General features: G+C 41.6%; 2 protein-coding genes across 2 annotated transcripts in view; one reads left to right on the top strand and one right to left on the bottom strand.

Annotated features, from left to right (window-relative positions):
• LOC124544918 (anaphase-promoting complex subunit 7) overlaps nucleotides 1-16,477 on the bottom strand; it is a 168,347-nt gene extending 151,870 nt beyond the window's left edge. The window contains exons 1-2 of the mRNA XM_047123658.1: nucleotides 16,322-16,477; nucleotides 1,061-1,283 (exon numbers count right to left, since the gene is read on the bottom strand). Of these exons, the coding sequence (XP_046979614.1) occupies nucleotides 1,061-1,283; nucleotides 16,322-16,390 (292 nt within the window). The 5' untranslated portion in view covers nucleotides 16,391-16,477. The remainder of the gene's footprint in view (nucleotides 1-1,060; nucleotides 1,284-16,321) is intronic.
• Nucleotides 16,478-16,929: 452 nt separating this feature from the next.
• The window catches only part of LOC124545402 (protein NipSnap), a 21,992-nt gene continuing 19,038 nt past the window's right edge, over nucleotides 16,930-19,883 (top strand). The window contains exons 1-4 of the mRNA XM_047124317.1: nucleotides 16,930-17,098; nucleotides 17,281-17,463; nucleotides 17,544-17,706; nucleotides 17,785-18,052. Of these exons, the coding sequence (XP_046980273.1) occupies nucleotides 17,025-17,098; nucleotides 17,281-17,463; nucleotides 17,544-17,706; nucleotides 17,785-18,052 (688 nt within the window). The 5' untranslated portion in view covers nucleotides 16,930-17,024. The remainder of the gene's footprint in view (nucleotides 17,099-17,280; nucleotides 17,464-17,543; nucleotides 17,707-17,784; nucleotides 18,053-19,883) is intronic.

Below are 19,883 nucleotides of genomic sequence, written 5' to 3'. Positions count from 1 at the left end.
TCTCTCTCTCTCTCTCTCTCTCTCTCTCTCTCTCTCCCCCCCCCCCCCTCCCTCTCTGGTTAATGTTATACAGTATGTAGTGAAAGAGGACTCTAAAATAACCAGAAATCATCAGAGTGTAGTATCTCTGAGACAGCAGGTCCCACTGTGATTATACAATTATTTTTTTTTTTGCTTTTACAAATAGAGTAGCACTCAGAACTGATTCCTGTAGGACCCTTTTCTCACTGAAGTGTTGAATACTACAGTTTGTACCCCTTGGATCTAAGAGTCAAAACAATAAAAAAAAAAATCTGTAAGAAGGCATCCCTAACAAACCCATTTATGATAAACTATGGTAACAACACATTGCAACATATGCCTTTTGTAGGTGAAAGAACAGAGTGATCATGTGTTGGCAGTGTGTCTAGGTGTTGTGGTAACAAACCCATTTATGACAAACTATGGTAACAACACATTGCAACATATGCCTTTTGCAGGTGAAAGAACAGAGTGATCATGTGTTGGCGGTGTGTCTAGGTGTTGTGGATTGCAGATTCCAGGAGTAGAAAATGGCCAGCAGTAGATTGGGCATCTCTGAAACCACACTGAAATTTATAAAGAAGTGAATACGTAAATGTTATACTATATATTGTTATCCTGGCAGACAACTCGGCACAGATGGATACTGCTTCTAGCGTGGTGGTAAGTAATACTCACTCACTGTCAATTCTAAATTACTAGGCCCAGGTCACGATATGAAAAACAAGCCAAAACATCACACAAACACCTAAAGCCTCCACACACTTTGAGTTAAACACCTCATATGGCGTCACTTGAAAAAAGTAATCAGACTTTACAATGACTCTTCACCTTCACCAACACTTTAATGACAACCTACCTTTAACCTTAAAATCAAAACAAAACTTCTGTAAATGTAATATACCCACAAATTTTTCTGAAATTCCACAGACTAAAACCTGTTCACGACACATACGACAAAAAACTATAATTTACAATAACTGTAACTATTATTACTATTATTATTATTATTATTATTATTATTAAATATTCTTCTTACCAATATCAGGCATTAATTCCTTCTGATTGTCCTGGAGTTTTGTTGTGCCTTTTGATTTCAAGAGAGATTTTTTGAACTGTAAAGCTTTCTTATACATCATTTCAGCTTTACGATACTGTCCCAAATGAAACAGTGAATCTCCGTAGAACACATAGGTTTGAAACTTGGCTGGTGGTGATAATGTTTCTTGATTATGTTCACTAACAGTGATGACAAGGTTTGCCTGAAAGCAAGAATAATTAATTGGTCTACAACTTTTGTTTGGTTTTGTATTTCCATAACACACTTTGATTACATCTAAAACTTATCAGATTAACAAGAGAATATATGCTGAACTGTCTCCTTTCTCCAAGGTGCTAAGCCATCAGGGTGGGCACAGTGAAAAGTTCGGAGTTTTGGAGGGGAGAGATGGCTTGATTAATAAGAAACTGTCCATGACAGGCAAAGATCCAACTTTGAATCCTATTCCAGCATGAAGTATTGGAATAGTCAAGAGGATTCAATTCAGCACGTTGTTTACAAAATGAACTGGTAAAAAATTAAACATTAAATCATGTCAGACTGTCTGTACAACCAATAGTTCAGTAACTTGCATATGTCCTATTACTGCATGTTGTTTACAAAATGAACTGGTAAAAAATTAAACATTAAATCATGTCAGACTGTCTGTACAATCAACAGTTCAGTAACTTGCATATGTCCTATTACTGAGAAAGTACTGCAAGTTTCTCCAGCCCTGTTCATGTGAGGCAACCATGACTAAGATTACTCTGCCTTACACATGCCACAATGATAAAACATAATGAGGTATTGGCGTTACACAGAGATTTCCTCATGCCTCAACTAAATGAAGAGAACCAACAAATCAAGTCCAGATATGCTGCTTGCAATAGGGCATATACAGGGTGAGGCATAACAAAGAGCGATTTTTTAAATGCTGATAAGTGAAAACAATTTAACTTTTTTTATTTCATAAGCTTAAAATAAATGAAAAAGCATTTTCTGTAATAGTAAAACAATAGTTACTTTTTTAAGATAACTCCGGGAAGGTGACATCACACATTCCTCCAGCCACACCTTCACGGGACTCCTCACACTGCGCAGCATTGCCAGTAGGATTTGAACAACTTCCTGTCACATCCACTCTTTCAGATCTTCGATTGTTTGAGAAGGATTATCTTGGTAAACTTGGCTTTTCAGATAACCCCACAAGAAAAAGTCACATGTTGAGAGATCCAGTGAACGAGGGGGCCATGCAATATCACCATTTCGGGAAATCATGTGATTTGGAAACAAACGACTGACAATATTCATGCTTACTTGAACAATGTGGGAGGTTGCTCTGTCCTGCTGGAAAAACGTTTCAGTGTACACTTCATAGTGTGCAAGCTGTGGAGTAAAAAAGTTCTCCAGTCCAAAAATTCTAAGCAGAACCAGCTTCGGCTCACGTAATTCTGTTTCCTTAAGGGCCTGAACCATTTGGATTTTATAGGGGTGAAAGTGCAAAGCTTGGTGTAAAGTTCTTCTTACCGTTCTGTTTGAAACCCCTAAGTGCAGTGCTGCGTCGGCAAGCTGAGTAACAAGGGCTTCTCTTACACATTCGATGTTTTCAGATGTTTGCGTAGTTTTTGGTCTCCCAGTTTTCTTCTTTTTCATTGACGCCACCTCCTCAAAGTTCTCAACCCACTTTTTAATCGCACAGGCCAATTCCAATTAACGTTGATGTGGTTGCAGAATGCACAACATGCTAACTTGTATGAACTGCCGTTTTGATAAAATGCTTTCACAGTGTGTGCATGATGCTGTGTGGTCCACTGCTCATTTATGACTAAATGCTATTTCGTGCCAAACGTAACTGACACTATCCCCTCCACCTCTCTCCGACGCAGCTCAATTCGCATGCTTTTTAAAGCCACTCGATATTATGCCTCACCCTGTATGAAGCATGATGTGGCTATCCATTGTGATGCGCTTCTTTGAAGCTACATAATATAATCACAGTAGCTAAAAACCTTTATGCAGTTATACCGCACATAATCTTTAAGTTCCAGACTAGCTGAAGAAGATTATTTTCACTTATCTGTAAATGAAGATCCATAAATTCCTCTCTGAGTAACATTTCTTATGTGTTTAGTGAAAGGAAATAGAATAATATATTAGTTATATTTCTAAAGCAAAAAAAGTTCAAAATTTCTTGTGCACATCTTGAAGGAAAGACAGTTTTTTTAAATGTATATAGTATTTTCAATTACTGCATACAGCATAATCTTTGTCTTCTGATTGGGGAAAGCATCAATAAAGTATTGTTTCCTGCTTCTTAGCCTTCCTTCAGCAATTGTAGGTAATACATGGTTATTTCTTCTCAACATGTTGTTTTGAACTTCAGCAACAGTCTTCCCAGTATTTTCCTTTAGATGAAACGTCCACATTTTTAGATACCTTTTCACTTAGCACCTCTTGTAAGATATACATAATTGAAGCAACACCAAAACATCTTTCTCCTGCTCTTCAGGAATTTTTTCCTACTGTTACATCAGTACTGTTTGTCCTCTGGTACAACCATTTGTTAGCATCATTAATCAACGTCAGTGGTTGTCTCTTACCTTACCACACCAATACAGATCATCTTTCAGGAAAAGATGTAATCCACTTTTCTTAACCTTGTTCAAGTATGCCAAATCCAATACTCGCACAGTTCCTGTTAGTCCATTTTTCCTTTTACATTTCACTTTCCAAAACATTTACTTGCACGTCAAATCTATTTTTAAATACTGTGTAGTGCCACTACATAGTACTCGAATAAAAATTGAGGGCGGCAGAACTTCTGCAGTACGTATTTCCACTGTTAGGTGTGTATAGTGCAACTCATTGCCAGCATTGCCAACGTGACGGATTTCCCATCAAATCTGATGGAGTATCATGTTGTGTGACGAGTAAGATTTAGTTTTGACAGTTGACATATTTTTTGAGAGATATTATTATTATTATTATTATTATTATTATTTTTTTTTTTGACGGATTTTTCTGGTTTCATTTAATTTTGAAAAAAAAAAAAAAAAGTAAAGTTCTTAGATAAAACTGTTATGAATGCAAATCTTGATGCACCTGCAAGACAGTGCCAAGGATATATTGCACTAAAACTCTAGTTTCACTCAATGTGTTGCAAAAGTGGGCTGTATTACTGATTTGTTCATTCAAATTGAATACATGTAGGATATAATCGAAAACTGAACTAAAATTAACACCTTAAATTTCCTTCCTATTGAGCAATGTATATGGCTATTTTTTAGCTAACAGTAGCAAACATCTCTGACAACTGGCAAACTCAGCAAAGCAAATATAATGCAGTGACAAATGGTCCTAATTTCTGTCGTAAGCAAAGATACAATAGTAAGTAAGAGTCCCATACTCTCAAACTGAGCATAGGGAGCAGAAGCAGGAATCCTGAAATGCCATCCTGGGAAGGGTCTAAGTGGAGGTGGTTTGCCTTTGGCTTCCTCTGGCCTGTTACGAAATGTCGAGCGTGTTTTTGTACACAGGGGATGGCTGTGATGAGTGCTGGTACTGTGCGGTGTTGTGTACGTGTTTCTATGGCTGAAGAGTGCGAGGTTGAAACTCTGTGCTGGCACACAGCGTAATTCTCTCGAAAAGCATCAAGGGAGCCACCGAGGTTAACATCCCCGTGCGACGGACGAATCACTATCGACAGTGTCACATGTCCTCTCATCATGAGAGGTTGTGGAGAGGTTTGGAATTTAATCCAGGACATTGGTGTAAAAACTGGGGATCAGGAAGTTTAAACTAACATCTCTCCTCACCTGGCTGGCCAAATACTGGCTGCGGAAGTATCATCCACCACCAGGATTCGAAATGGCTTTAAATATATGATACGTGCCTCTAGCACCAGCAGCACACTAACACAAATATGCTTTGCTCTATGAGTTAATGCCACGAATTCTGGATAATGAGCACAATACATTAGGGTACAGTAATTCTGGCAAATTGTAACTTGTCATCTCTGGGGCGGGGTTTATGGGCAGACGGGAGAGCGAACAGGTTATGCTGTATGGAGTGATGGGTATTGAGGAGAGGGGGATAACAAACTCCACCTCCATGCATTGAAAGCACCCAGTGCGCGCAACAGAAAGCTGTGTCCTGAGCTTCCATAAGCTCTTTATGACCGGATTTCTTTTCCAACATGGAGTAGAAGATAGCCTCAGATGAGCCAGCAAGCGCATCACTCATTTTCGCAAAAATCACAAGGAATATAGTGCAGCAAAAGGTGGACAGTGATGGGTAGCTCAGCTCAGCAACAAAGAAGACGACAATGCAGTCAACACCGGCTAATGGTACACTGCGCTGTTGGCAACAAACATCTCAAATCACTGGGGCACGAATTCTCCCAGTTGCTGTCGACTGCTACCGATCATAACTGGGGAGTTGCATACCAGGTTACAGGCTGCAGTGTTGTACTGAGTTACAGTATGTTTAACAACTAGTGTCTATTGTACTTTTTGTTTGTTTTTACGACAGACTGAAGATGTCTGAAAAGAATGTCAAGCAGTATGTAAGACATTTTAGAAAAGAGTGGTTACGTGATAAACAGTTAAAGGATTGGTTGTTAGAGGTGTCTGGGGAACCTAGTACTGTGCAGTGTAAATATTGCCACTGCAGCCTGAATGTGCATTTGTCACATTTATTTCTGCATGGAAAAAGTAAGAAACATTTAAAAGCAGCTAAACCTTTTTCATGTTCACAACAGTCAACATTGCCATTTCCAGGGTTGCCACAGGTTCTGGAAATCAGGAAATTTCAAACATGTCAGGGTAATCAGGGAAATTTGAAAATAGCCCTAGAAAAATCTTGTTGTGTCTCAGTAGATGAAATGATTTGTTAACTGAGGTGCCACGCATCTTCGCCGGCCTGGTGCAGCTGAGTACATGCGCACTTCCCTACTCTCTCATTATACTGTTTCTCTCCTTCCTATCATTCCCCTCAGTTTGCAGTCAGTGCTGCCACCAGTTCTTGCTGATTGCCTAGCAGCTGCCGATGAGAGGTGGGGAGGCATGAGCAGTAGTTTGTTTTTCTGATATTCACAGGCTGAAGATGCAATGGCCAGAGACGGTGGTCATGTGTGCAAGAGTTGTGTCCGAGTGGTTGCATGAATGTTTGTGTGCCCTCGTTATATTAATACGTGGTGTACAAATATCAAGTGACTGACACAATTTTCTTATTATTATTGTCTACACTTTCTAACATATAAACTACTTTTGAGGTACCAAAATGTACTAGAACAAATAAAATGTCTATAAAACGTCGCACTATATAATGTATTTGTGATTAGACAGTCGCAAGTTCTGAAATCCATTGCCCATGGCCTCTGGCCTGCTGAGGAACACTGCAGTCCCGGGTCCATAACCACGAGTCTGCTGCATTACACCACACACAAACAGGCCCAGCCTGTGAGACCAGATCTGATGGGCATGGCCTGCACATTAGTGAGAACCGAATGGCTTGAAATTAGCAGGCCAGATGCATTACAGATACCCAGAGAAACATCCTGCGGTGTGAAATTACAGGCCCAATGTATCATTTACCAGCTACTAAGATGAAGTTACTGTGTTCAGTGTAATGCAGCCACAGTTGTATTGGGCAGTAAAACGTCTAGAAATGTTGTCCAAACAAACCCTTACCTTCCTTAATGACACCTGGAAAAGGGAAAAATCACTGCAGAGCAACTGTTGCAGAATAAGGAACAGTATCAGGAAGATAGATGTAGGGTGACCGTTACCTTGCACGACACAGTTCCTAACATCACTGACTTAGCTCTGCCTGGCTCTCATGTACCTGAAACAATGAGCCATGAGGGAGCCTGATCCAAAGGTAATTCAAGCTGCCGTAGACCGGATCTTCTGAGCAAGGGTTAAAAGATAGATTTACATAGTATCAGTAGCAGCAGTAGTAGTAGTAGTAGTAGCTGATTTGGTATTTACAGATTAGAGTAATTGCAATAGCAATCTGGTCTGGGGCAAGACCTGAGGGGCTGGATCTTCTCTGAGCAGGGTGGGGTATGGGGTGGGGGGTGTGGGGGTGGGGAGGTGGGGGGTGCAGAGTAGCACCACTACCTAATCTCTTATTGAAGGTCAGGTCAGATGATGATGATGATGATGATTGGTTTGTGAGGCGCTCAACTGCGCGGTTATCAGTGCCCGTACAAGTTCCCAACCTTTGCTCAGTCCAAACTCGCTACTTTCACGAATGGTGATGATGACGACATGACAAGGACAACACAAAAACCCAGTCATCTCGAGGCAGGAGAATATCTCTGACCCTGCCGGAAACGAACCTGGGACCCCGTGCTCGGGAAGCGAGAACGCGACCGTGAGACCACTAGTTGTGGACAGGTCAGGTCATTACACAAATCACATATGATTAATTTTGTGACTGGAAGTTCTATTTCCCAGAGGGTCTCAGTAGTAGGATTGTTATAATGGTGTTAAAACTGTTGGAGAATTGTTACATTCCATCCTGGATTTACCATAGTTTGAATTTAAACATAACTTACTTCGCATGTCGATTCTTCGCTACCGTTGAGAAGCTTATAAATTTCAGTCACTATGAGGATAATGCTTTTACAGGAATGCTGAGGCTACTGACGCACTCTTTCCAGCCATCTCAGAATAATAGCAAAATTTAAGTATTCTGTTTTTAAAGTATCACATCTTTCAGGATCTAGCCACACAGTATTACCAATTTTGACATTTCACCAAATCATCTCACATGATCTGCTTGAAAAGAAAGAAAATGGGGGATATATATATTACCAAACGAAAGTGCTGGCAGGTCGATAGACACAAACACAATCATACACACAAAATTCAGGCTTTCGCAACAAATTGTTGCTTCATCAGGAAAGAGGGAAGGAGAGGGAAAGTGAATGTCTGCTTGTGTCTGTGTATGTGCGGATGGATATGTGTGTGTGTGTGTGTGTGTGTGTGTGTGTGTGTGCGCGCGCGCGCGTATACCGGTCCTTTTTTCCCCCTGAAGTAAGTCTTTCCGCTCCTGGGATTGTAATGACTCCTTACCCTCTCCCTTAAAACCAACATCCTTTCGTCTTTCCCTCTCCTTCCCTCTTTGCTGATGAAGCAACAATTTGCTGAATTTTGTGTGTATGATTGTGTTTGTTTGTGTGTCTATCGACCTGCCAGCACTTTCGTTTGTATATATATATATATATAAAAAACTAGATACGTAATTTACAAATTAAACTAACTTCTATATGCAAACTGAAACTTCCTGGCAGATTAAGAAACTTCCTGGCAGAAATTACACATACTTGCATATGCTACAGACTGATATATGTATTGGTGTAGAAAAGCTAAAGGATGCTAGAAATTGAAAAGATAAAACAGAGAAGCTGATTGCAACTCAGTAATAAGTAGAAATTAGGTATGAAAGCATTTATTTCACCTGAGCTGAGGTTGACATATTCAATTAAATTGCAAGGGAAAACTTGTCCAAGAGGTGGCTCTGCAACTATGAGTTACATGCCTGCAAAGGCATTCTGGCACCATAGAGAAGGAATAGGCCAAACAAAATAGACTTGTAAGGCAAGACTAGAAATGAGTAGCACAATGATGCCGTGTGCAGCATGGTTGGGGGTACAGTGGTGCTGAATATGGTCTAGTTCATTATCCTAGTGCATTAATACTGGTTGCAACGTTTTAGCCTATACCAGTGGTGCCTCGAGCTAGTAAGTCATTTTAATGGCCAGCGCAGAGAGCACATAGCAAGGCACCCCATGTTGGGATGTGTGTACTTTCCAATCACATACAGAACAACTGTTTAAATGCCTCTGTGTCTTATATAATTAGGCTAATCTTGTCTTCATGATCCCTTCTGGAGCACTCTGTAAGAGAATGAAGAATACAATTATATACTTTACTTGACATTGGTTGTGGAAACTTTGTACATTGCTTTTGTTGGATACATGGTGTCTATCTTTAAATGTAAGCCAGTTCCTGATTTTCAGCATTTCCACGATGCACTCCCAAGAGTCAAACTAACTTATAACCATCTGTTGTTTGTTTTGTTTTACGACACAAAAACAACTAGGGTCATTCACGTCCATGTCCAGGGCATGAAGACAAAGAGAAGAGCTAAAAAACAATTACACATTAGTCCCAATCGACGAAAGAGAAGACAGTTAAAAACAGGGACATGGAGAAAGGTCTATAAAATATGCCATACACAAACAGAGATCCTGAACTAAAGATTAAATGTACTTCGTCATATTGCGTCGACAGATAAAAAGTAAAACAGTGTCGACAGCCTGCACGTCGTTCATTAAAACAGCTGATAACTCAGACGGCAAACACAAATAACGTAAGTGGTTAAAAAAAAAAGTGCATTCCATTAGGGAATGGTGGACCCTCAAAGGCTGAGGGCAATGAGTACAAAGTAGTGAGAGAGCGCCAATTAACAAATGACTATGGCTAAGACGACAGTGCCCAATAAGCAACCTAGCTAAAATGATCTCCTCATGGCGAGAGGGCCGAGAGGAGGTAGTTAAAGCTGCTCGGAAAGGCTTAATAACCCCGAGCTTGTTCCCATGAAGGGACACCACCTGCTGACAGATGGCAACACAGAGTTCATTGGAGGGAATGTGAGAACTAGCGGGCCGAGGTACGAGGACTGCAGCCTTGGCAGCAGCATCAGCAGTCTCGTTTCCCATCAGGCCGAAGTGACCAGGAACCCACATAAACACCACAGTGGCTCCATCAAGAGCCAGCAACTACCACATTTCCTGGACCCGTTGCACTAAGGGATCGGTGGTGTACAGCATACAGAGGTTCTGAAGGGCAGAGGGAGTGGGGGCAGAAGACAATTGTAAAGCCTGTGTCTCTGCATGTACAGCGTGGGCTGATGTAGGGCAATGAGTTCCGCTATAAATACTGGCCAGTGTTCCAGAAGCTCATACCCACAAGCGTCAGTGTCAATGACGAACCACACTCGACAACATGGTCAGTCTGAGAGACATCAGTGTTCACAAAAGTACTATTGCAGAGTTTCGTGTGAAGGCGATAAAGCGAAGTTAGAGTAGTGTTCTTTGGAAACAAATGAAGGTCAAGATGAACGCGGGCCACTGCATGAAGCCAAGGTGGTGAAAGGTTCACACCTATTGGGAAAGTGGTCCAGGTAGTGTGAAGTGAGCAAGAGCCGAAAGCGAACTGCAGAGGTAACACAGAAGACAGATGTGCCCCATACTGGCAATCAAAGTAGTCATCACAGAAGGAGGCATAAGATGGGTGGCCATGCATGGCAGACAAACGGCATGCATATCTGCTGAGGAGGAAGTCATGGCGGTAGGACAGTGGTAGTTTGGCAGATTCTGCATACAGATTCTCAACCGGGCTAGTGCAAAAGGCACTACTGGCTGAACAGATGCCACGATAGTGGATAGTATTGAGATGGCATAAGAGGGAAAGACATACAGATGCACAAACGAAACATCCACAGTCTAGTTTTGAACAAACAAGGGACTGGTACAAATGGAGGAGGGTGATTCAATCTGCTCCCCAGGAAGTATCACTGAGGACATTTAGAACACTGAGGGGCCATACAGCGGGCTGCCAGGTACGACACATGGGAGGACCAAGAGTTCCCTATTGAGCAGGAGCCCCAGGAATTTTATAGTTTAAAGGAACAGAAGGGCAACAGGCCCAAGATGTAAACATGGTGATAAAAACCACCTGCACTGCCAGAAATTCATACAAACAGTTTTGTCAGTGGAAAAACGAAATCCATTGTTGATGCTCTGTTAGTAAACACAATCAAGTCACTCCTGAAGACGCTGCTCAAGGACACAGGTGCATAGAGAACTGCAACAGATGGCAAAATCGCCATCGAAAAGGGAGCCAGAGAGGCCCAGCGGGAGACAGGCCGTTCCAGGGGTAACGGCGATAGCAAAGAGGGAGATGCTCAGGACAGAACCCCTAGGCACATCATTTTCCTGGACAAAGGTGTCCAACAAAGCAGAACCCACACGTACCTTGAAAACTCGGTATTTTACAAATTCCTGATGGAAACGATGCATGTGGCTATGGGAGCCCCACATGTAGAGAGTACGGAGGGTACCGGTCCTCCAGCAGCTGTCGTACGCTTTCTCCAAATCGAAAAACACAGCCACAGTCAGGGATTGCTGCAGAAAACCGTTCACAACATGGGCGGACAAAGTGACGAGTTGGTCAACTGCAGAATGGCAAACTCGAAAGCCACACTGTGCAGTTCTTAGTAAATTGCAACTCGAGCCACGATACCAGCTGGGCAAGAATCTTATGTTCTACCACCTTGCAAACACAGCTGGTGAGGGAAATGGGTCAGAAGCTGAAAGGAAGGTGTCTGTCCTTACCGGACTTGTGTAGGTGTATGACAGTGGCTTCATGCCAGCATCTGGGAAACTTGCTCTCTGCCCAGGTGTGGTTGTGCATATGAAGGAGAAAGTGTTTCTCACAAGAGAAAGGTGCTGCAACACCTGAACATGAACACTGTCTGGCCCTGAGGTGGAGGATTGGTATGAAGTGAGAGTGTGATGCTGCTCCCTCATAGTAAAGGCTGTATTGTACCACTCACAATTCTGAGAAGAGGAGGATATCATCCAAGCCTCCTCTGCTCATTTCCAACTGAGGAAGGCAGGGTGATACTGGAAGGAGCTAGAAATCTGAGAAAGGTGGCAGTCCAAGATGTTTGTGATAGTAATAGGGTCCACTATGACACCGTCTGCTACTGTCAGGCCAGAAATTTGGGAATGGTCTCAGGGAGCTGTTGGAAGTTAGCCCACATGACAGAAGAGTGAGTGAAACTGTTCTGCAAATGAATTGTGTCAGCATACCTCAGTCCACCAAGGGTATAGGACACGGTGTGGTAAAGAGGAAGTGTGAGGAACGGAATGTTCTGTGGCAGTAAAGATAACACTTGTAAGATATTCTACCTGGTCATCACAGCTGAGGAAATGTTGTTCATCGAAGGTCGCCAGGGAGGAGTAAAGCTTCCGGTCCGCCTTAGAAAGCTACCATTTGTGTGTGCACATAGGTGGGGTAGGACTCAGTAAATGGAGAGTACATGGGAAAATGGTTGCCTGAGTATGTGTCAGAGTGAGTGGACCACTTGAGACGATGGGCAAGGTGGGCAGTGCAAAAAAGAACATGGGTGCTCTCGCATTAAGACAGATGAGGTTAAGTTGACTGAGGTGATCAGCCAAGATGGCACCTCTCGGACAGGTTCTGGGAGAGTCACAAAGGGAATGGTGTGCATTGAAGTCATCAAGCAGCAGGAAGGGCTAAGGTAGCTGCCCAATAAGCTGGAGGAAGTCCGCCCTGCTGACATCGAATGACGGAGGAATGTAAATGGTACAAAGGCAGAAGTTCTAGTGAGAAAGGAAAATGAGGACTGCAACAGCTTGAAGACAGGTATCCTGGAAGATGGGTTGACTATGAACGTCATCCTGGATGAGCAGCATGACTCCTCCAAGAGGTGGGATGGCCTCCTCGGAGGGAACAGCAAAGTGGACCAGGATCAATGCAAGAGGTCAAAGCAGTCGTGAGGGCACAATTTTGTTTCCTGGAGGTAGAGAACAAGCAGACACTGCACTTTTAAGAGCAGCCATCATTCCTCTTTGTTGTATCGAGGGCCGCGAACATTCTTTAGGAGGAGAGTCGTGATGCGGAAAGCGCAGGAGGGAAAAATGAAGGGGTGTTACCTCAGCACCTGCCAAGTACCAGTCTTCGATGACTTGCTGCTACAGGGCACAAAAGCTGGAGGAGTCTGCTCCATAAGATCTACAGAAGCATCGGCATTCTCCTCTTGTTGGTCTACAGAGTTCAGGGCAGAAAAATGGTTGACAGATGTGCACCAGCAAGATGGAGGTTGATCGAGCGAGTGTATCACGTGGCAATACTACTGAATAGGATCTCCAAATTGGTGAAGGGGAAGACTGTTTGCCTTTGTTTGACTTCTTGTAACCTTTCCGGTTGGCAGAGAAAGACTCAGATGTGAGTTGGCTGGAGGCATGTAGAAACTTAGTGGGAGTATTCATTCTGTCCTTTTCGCCCTGCCAGTTGTGTAGCAGGTGACTTTGCCCCATGAGGCAAAAGCTTGGTGGCTTGATGCACAGTTGGAGGAGAAAAAGGGGCTGCTACTATCACACTGGACAATTTTACAACAGTGGTGCTGATTTTGAGGTTGCAGGTCTGCTTGGCCATGTCCTTCATGAAGCAAGATGTAGCAAGGACAGTACTGTAAGTGCCAGATGCTAGAATGCAGGGTTTGCAACTAGCGAACTACTTGTAAGTGACCGGGTAACGTGCTTTTTCCATTACCCGGATCTCCTGGACAGCCCACTCATCGAGATGCACGGAACAATCTCAAGCGGAGGTGGCATGATCGCCATTGCAGTTGATACAGTGGGGAGAAGGAAGTGGACAATCGCCCTCACGAACATACCTGCCACAGGTTACAAATTTGGCCGCGCGTCGACAGGACATTCAAATGTGGCTGAAATGATGCCACTGGTAGCAGCGCATCAGGTTCAAAATGTAGGGTCAGACTGTAATAACTTCTTAACCTGGTTTTTTCTTGGACAGAGGTACCACTCTATGAAAACTGAGAAAATGAGTGCGTGTGGGCACTAAGGATGCATCTACGTTTCTCATCACCTGATGGACTGCAATGACCCCTGGTCAAAGAGGTACATTGGATTTCTGCTTCGGTCAGACCATCGTGCAGCAAAGTGTAAATAACACCACAGGAAGAATTCAGCATTCAATGGGCCTTCAGACGAGCAGGATAGCCATGGAGAAGTACAGCGCCTGGCAGTTTTTTTGTATTTTAGAATCAGAAGTAGTCTCCAAAAGCAAAGGGCCATTGAGTAAACGAGAGCAGTATTTCATAGGGTCAGCAATTGCATCAACACCTTTCTGAATAATAAACAGACTTAGTAGCAAAGGGCAGACCATCTTCAGTACATGAAACCACAAGGAACCATGGTGCAGCTGAGACGGCCTTTGAATCGGGAGCTTCATTCCATTTACATTTGGAGGACGTTGACTGGGAAGATGATTGGTTCATTGTGAGAAACTCTCCCACGATTCCCAGTGTCTCCGATGGTGTGCGCCTTCCAACTGGGGGCCCCTTCAGAGGGGTCTCACCCACCTTAGGTGATTGTGCATACCACCCGAACACCTGACAGAGGACCAATCGGCAATTTCAGAAGGTAACAACTCAGGCAATCACCCCTCCCTGGGCCTGGCCTGTACCAGGTTGTACGCGCAAATCCGACCTATCGACCCAGAACTGGGAATTACGCATCGCCCAGTCACCTGTTATGCTTTTGACACATGGGCTTCCCTTCTGGAGCGCACAGGGAGGAGGAGGAGGAGGAGGAGGAGGAGGAGGAGGAGGAGGAGGGGGGGGGAGGAAGAAGAAGATGAGGAGGAGGAGGACGAGGAACCTCAAACACCGAAGCAGAGGAAGGATAGGAGAAAGTGAATGAAGAAAGAAAAAGGGAACGAAAAACAGTGGAGAGGCTGTTCTGATGTCAGCTACTGAAAATGCAGAACACATTCCCAAAAACATCCCCAACACGTTCCCCAAGGGAGGAGAAAAGGAATAGCAAGAGAATACACATGCACCATGGAAGGGAAAAAATGCTGCAAAGGATGGGGCCCGTGATAGCCACACACAAACCCATCAAAGAGTGTTCTTGGGCCTTTTGTGGGGGGTTGTGTAACCATCTGTGCTGTCCTTTTTTGTATGTGTTTAAAGCATCTGATCAGTCCTGTTTGTTAAATGTCCCACACAATTGAGTAATACTCTAACATGGGACACACTGATAGAAATTTTCTTCATAGTATAATCATAATTTCCCAGTGTCCCACCAAAGAACCAAGGTCTGTCAACTGTCTTAGCTATGAATGAGCCTACGGGATTACTCCATTTCAAATCCACACAAATTGCTACACCCAGGTATTGTGAATCACTGTTATTGTAGTTAGAGAATACAATTTTCTTCACTACATTTAAATCAGATCACCTAACTTTGCACCTCTTAAATCTTATCAGGAGCCAACTGAGTATTTGTTCATCTTTTTAGGGACCACTTTACTGCAACTAACTGGGACTGCAATTAAAATTTTCTATTCAGTGTTCTCCTTTAAAAGCACATTTTGAAAGCTTCCATTCTCTTCTATTCTGTACAGCTTATCATCCACATTTCACTTCCATGAAACAACACCCCATACAAATACCCTTCGAAAAACCTTCTTAATAAATTTGTGTATTCAATGTTACCATAGTCTCTTGTTTCAAAAATTCATCTCCTTGTTGCTAACCAACATTTTAAATCTTTTTCACTTTTGCTGTCATCAGTTATTCTCGCGGCCACACAGCAAAAATTGTCAATTACTTTCAGTACCATGTTTATATTCTCTCTTAACCTCTTCAGATTGGCAATAAACCTGACAATAATTGTTTTGGTTGTGTACTTCACTGATCCACGAGCAAGAGGAACAGTAAGCATCCTTCAAACTCTTACTACTACAGCAACTAAGTGTTATTAAATAGAGCATTTGTTCTGATGAACAAAGCAACAACTTTGTTGATGGATCCCTCCTAGCATTTGTCAGGAAAGATTTAACGTGGGCTGATCAAAGTATGAATACGGCGCCATATACATTTCATAGCTATTCCCTACACAAAAAAATTTTGTTCACATGATGGCAATGATATGCAGCACTCAATAAAAGAGAATTTGTTTCATGAACATTTAAGTAAAACCGAGTTTGTCACGGCCATTAAAAACCACAGTTATCTAATATTGCTCGTCTAGTGCCGAAGTACAAACGCTGACGAACTTTATATTACCAACAAAGGTTAAATAATCATTTTTACTCTCTTCAAAATCTCAACTGTATTACGGGCAACCCATAAATTTAATAATCTGTGCAATGACGTATTTATATCACTTCTGATCATTTAAAGAACAGTATCCTCTGCTTAACTTCGGGCTTCTTGAGAGTTGTTAACATATGGGCAATGACAATACGTTTCAGTATATAACACTGAGAACCATACATTTGCAGCATTATTGTCTACCTGTAAGATTATTGTCATTCATAGTGAGCGCGCCGGTTGTAATATAATTTTTCGTCATTCGAAAGCGTTGACATCTATTATATTAGCTCTTATCTTAAATGGTACGCTTACCAAAGCAGCAACATTTGAATACAACTGTTGATCAAACAGGAGTTTCAGCTGATCAAATAAGGACGTCATTTTATTTAACAGTTCAAAAACACAACCGATTTCCAGTACACGCTAGCTTTATGTTGACAGCTGATCGTCTTCCTGTGCAACAGTAAACACTGGCGCCTCAGATATAATAATACGAGTAGTCAAAGTGTATAATTATGTACTATCTCTGCGAGTGTACCGAAGGCTACAGTAGCGGCGCTATAATTTACTGTTAAAACCAGCTAAATCTCATCTGGCTATAAGAAGACGTAGCGCTATATTTACTTTATTGAAATCTATGTATTGTAATCTTGTCTGGAACAATTTTGTGCCCTCTTGCATACGATTTAATTCTTGAGAATTAATTTTAAATCATCCTTCAAATTATACTTACGAGTAATGATTTATACGTGTTCGGTTTTGTACTTTATGATTGAAGTATTTATAAAAGTCAGAGCATAACAGCGGAGGTACTCATACGAGTTCTCTTTTTTTTTCTTTTTGTACAATTGGAACTAACAGAATCAAATTTAATTTCTCGGAACGATGTTTCCTTTGCAGCCCTAAATCAGATAACGACATTTTAAATCCTGTGCGCCACATCAGTTCTGCGTGACAAAGTTATTGGTACTTCAGCCACTCAAATTTTGCTTGTGGGTACTTAGACTGAGCAATCATGGCCGCGGCGTTAGCCAAAGTGAGAAGTTTATCCTCTCTTAAAGGGACGCAAATAACGCCGCTTACATCAAGGTAACACAGCTAAATTGCGCCAAGTGAGCGTGCTCACAGAATTTTATATACAATACAGAGCACATCTGTGTCCAGTTCAATTGTTACTTGTTTGTAAATATAATCTCGCAGACCTCCGTACAGGAACAAGGTCAAAGGTATTTGAGTCATCGGCTACTGCTGATAATTGTCTGAATTGACAGGCTTATATCAACGAGCGGAACACATCAGGACAGCAATGAAAGTTGGTTCAGCAAATTACTGGTACGAAAAATCGAACCAACAAAAGAATCTCATTCGAGGTTATTGTCAGATAAGGAAGTTATTTATGAACTCCAGACGCATAACATGAGGCCAGATTCCGTTGACAGCTATCTAAAAAACTAGTAAGTATAGGGCCTATAATTTCATGCACACAATACGTTTAATTTGACAAACATGTATGATCATTAAATATTTATTTCAGCAAGGAAAATGTTGATTTAATACAGTCAAGAAATTTGTCCTGTGAATTAGTAGGCAGTTGGACAGTTACTGTAGGTGATTTGGATCAAGCTTTACATCTTTGGCGATACACTGGTGGATTTACAAGTATAGACAAAGCCAGGAAAGAACTGTTACAAGATCCGGTATGTATGATATTATTAGTGTTTGTGTACCTTTAAAAGTCAGTTTCCAGTGTAACATTACTAACTTTGTTATTTCAGGAATTTGTGCGGCTGCAGAAGGAAAGAGGGAAGATGCTACGATCACGGCACTTGCAATACGTCCTGGCATTTAGTTACTGGCCACCAGTCCGTCCACGAAATGGGCCAAATCTTTATGAGATTAGAAGTTACAGACTGAAGCCAGGTACCATGATTGAGTGGGGAAACAACTGGGCCAGAGCAATAAATTATCGCAGGAACAATGATGAGCCCTTTGCAGGCTTTTTCTCACAGATTGGAAGACTGTACAATGTACATCATTTTTGGTGTATGTATTCATTTGCTACATATGTATACATAGTATGCTACATTTATTTATTTGTCCTTGTGCCATTTGGCACATTATAGGGCATGAAAGGTACATTATGGGAATTATATAAACATAAAACATTAACAAAGTAGGATAGGACTTGTTGAAGACATGACAGAAAGTTTAAAGACACGACAGAAAGTGGAAGACGCCCTTATCAAAGAAAACCATTCCAGAATTCACCTTAGCAGCTAGGGGAAACTATGAACACTGAAGTCAGGCTGACTGGTTGGCGTATAGACTATGCTTAAGAGTTAGTTCATGATCGGTATTGCATTCTCTATTTACTTTGATAAATATGTACCTTCATCTTTAAGTACTGAGTTTTGTTTACAGCACATTACTACTTGTCATGCATATTTACAAAGAACACTGCTGTTTGCAATGTAGCTAAGATAAATTTTCAATCCCTCAACCTAGATATGCAGATATTTTTAATTTTCTTTTGAAGTGATAGAGATTCCCTATTTACTGTTTAGTTGAATGGCAGCTTGTTGAATAAGAGTACATTACTCTTCTAAACAGGCAAAGTTGTTGTTGAGCCTCGTATTGTGACTGTATATCACAATTCAGTTTAAACTGATTTCTATCATGAGGGAAAAAAATAAGCAGTGAGTTTAAGAATTCAAAGGTAAACGACGTATGCAAGATGTGTAGGCATCTACTTTATGCACTAATCTACTATCGCTTCCGATCAACACACACACACACACACTCACTATTCACTTTAGGTACACTGCCCTAGAACATAATTCCATAAAAACAGGGAGCGAAAATTGCAGAATAAGCCAGTACTTCGTCTTTAGGACAACACAGTTAAAAAGAAGCTTCTAAGTGCATAACACACTGTACTGAGCTTCTTGATTAGTTGTCTGTGCTTTGACTCCATTTTTTACTTGTCCAACTGGATCCCAAGGAATTTTATGCAGTGTTTTTCATTTAGTCAATGACATTAACATCTGCTTTGATGCAAAGAGCTAATTATTGTTGGTTTGAAATTGCTAAATATGTCTGTGTGAGATTGTTTCACTGTTAGGTGTGAACCACCTGTAGATTTCTTTGGCTGCCATTTGAGTCTTGGTTAGTATGATTTTGTCATCAGCAAATACAATTTTTAAACTGACATTACATGCTCCGAGGATCATTTTACATATTGGATCATAATGATGTGTGCGGGGGGGGGGGGGGGGGGGGGAGGAGGAGGAGGAGGAGGAGGAGGAGGAGGAGGAGGAGGAGATATAAAAATGTGAGTTAGTAATTCCTACTTGCCACCTTTTACACTTTAGCCATAGAAATTCTTCAGCGAAATAGGAGTTGTCAAGGAGAAACTATGTCAGTTTGTTTTCAATTTTTTTTTTTTTTGCTGTCTGTCAGACTTTTGTATCACTTGGTAAATGATCGATAATTTTTGTTTCAGCGTTGTGCACTCCTTTTTGAGCTAAAGACAACCTTAGTTTGGAGTAACAAATGTAATTTTTCCTTCTGGTATTGTAATTATGTACATCATTGTTCCTTTTGAACTGTAGTGCATTATTTACAAACAATTTCATGGAGGATTAAATATACTGCGAAGCAGTAGTCCAGAATGCCCCCATTCCTTAAATAAATGTCTACAAAATTATTGCAGGTGAGCAGTATATATTATTCTTACAGCACATTTTTTGCACAGTGCAATGAAGACTTACTTTCTTAAAATGGTTTTTCCCCTGAACATTGTTCCGTATGGAAATTATTGAATGAAAATATGCAAAATATGTCAACTCACTGGTTTCTCCCCCCTACTCCCCCC

This window comes from Schistocerca americana, chromosome 8 (assembly GCF_021461395.2).
Source record: "Schistocerca americana isolate TAMUIC-IGC-003095 chromosome 8, iqSchAmer2.1, whole genome shotgun sequence".
Classification (NCBI taxonomy): domain Eukaryota; kingdom Metazoa; phylum Arthropoda; class Insecta; order Orthoptera; family Acrididae; genus Schistocerca; species Schistocerca americana.
This window is presented reverse-complemented; position numbering and strand designations above follow the sequence as displayed.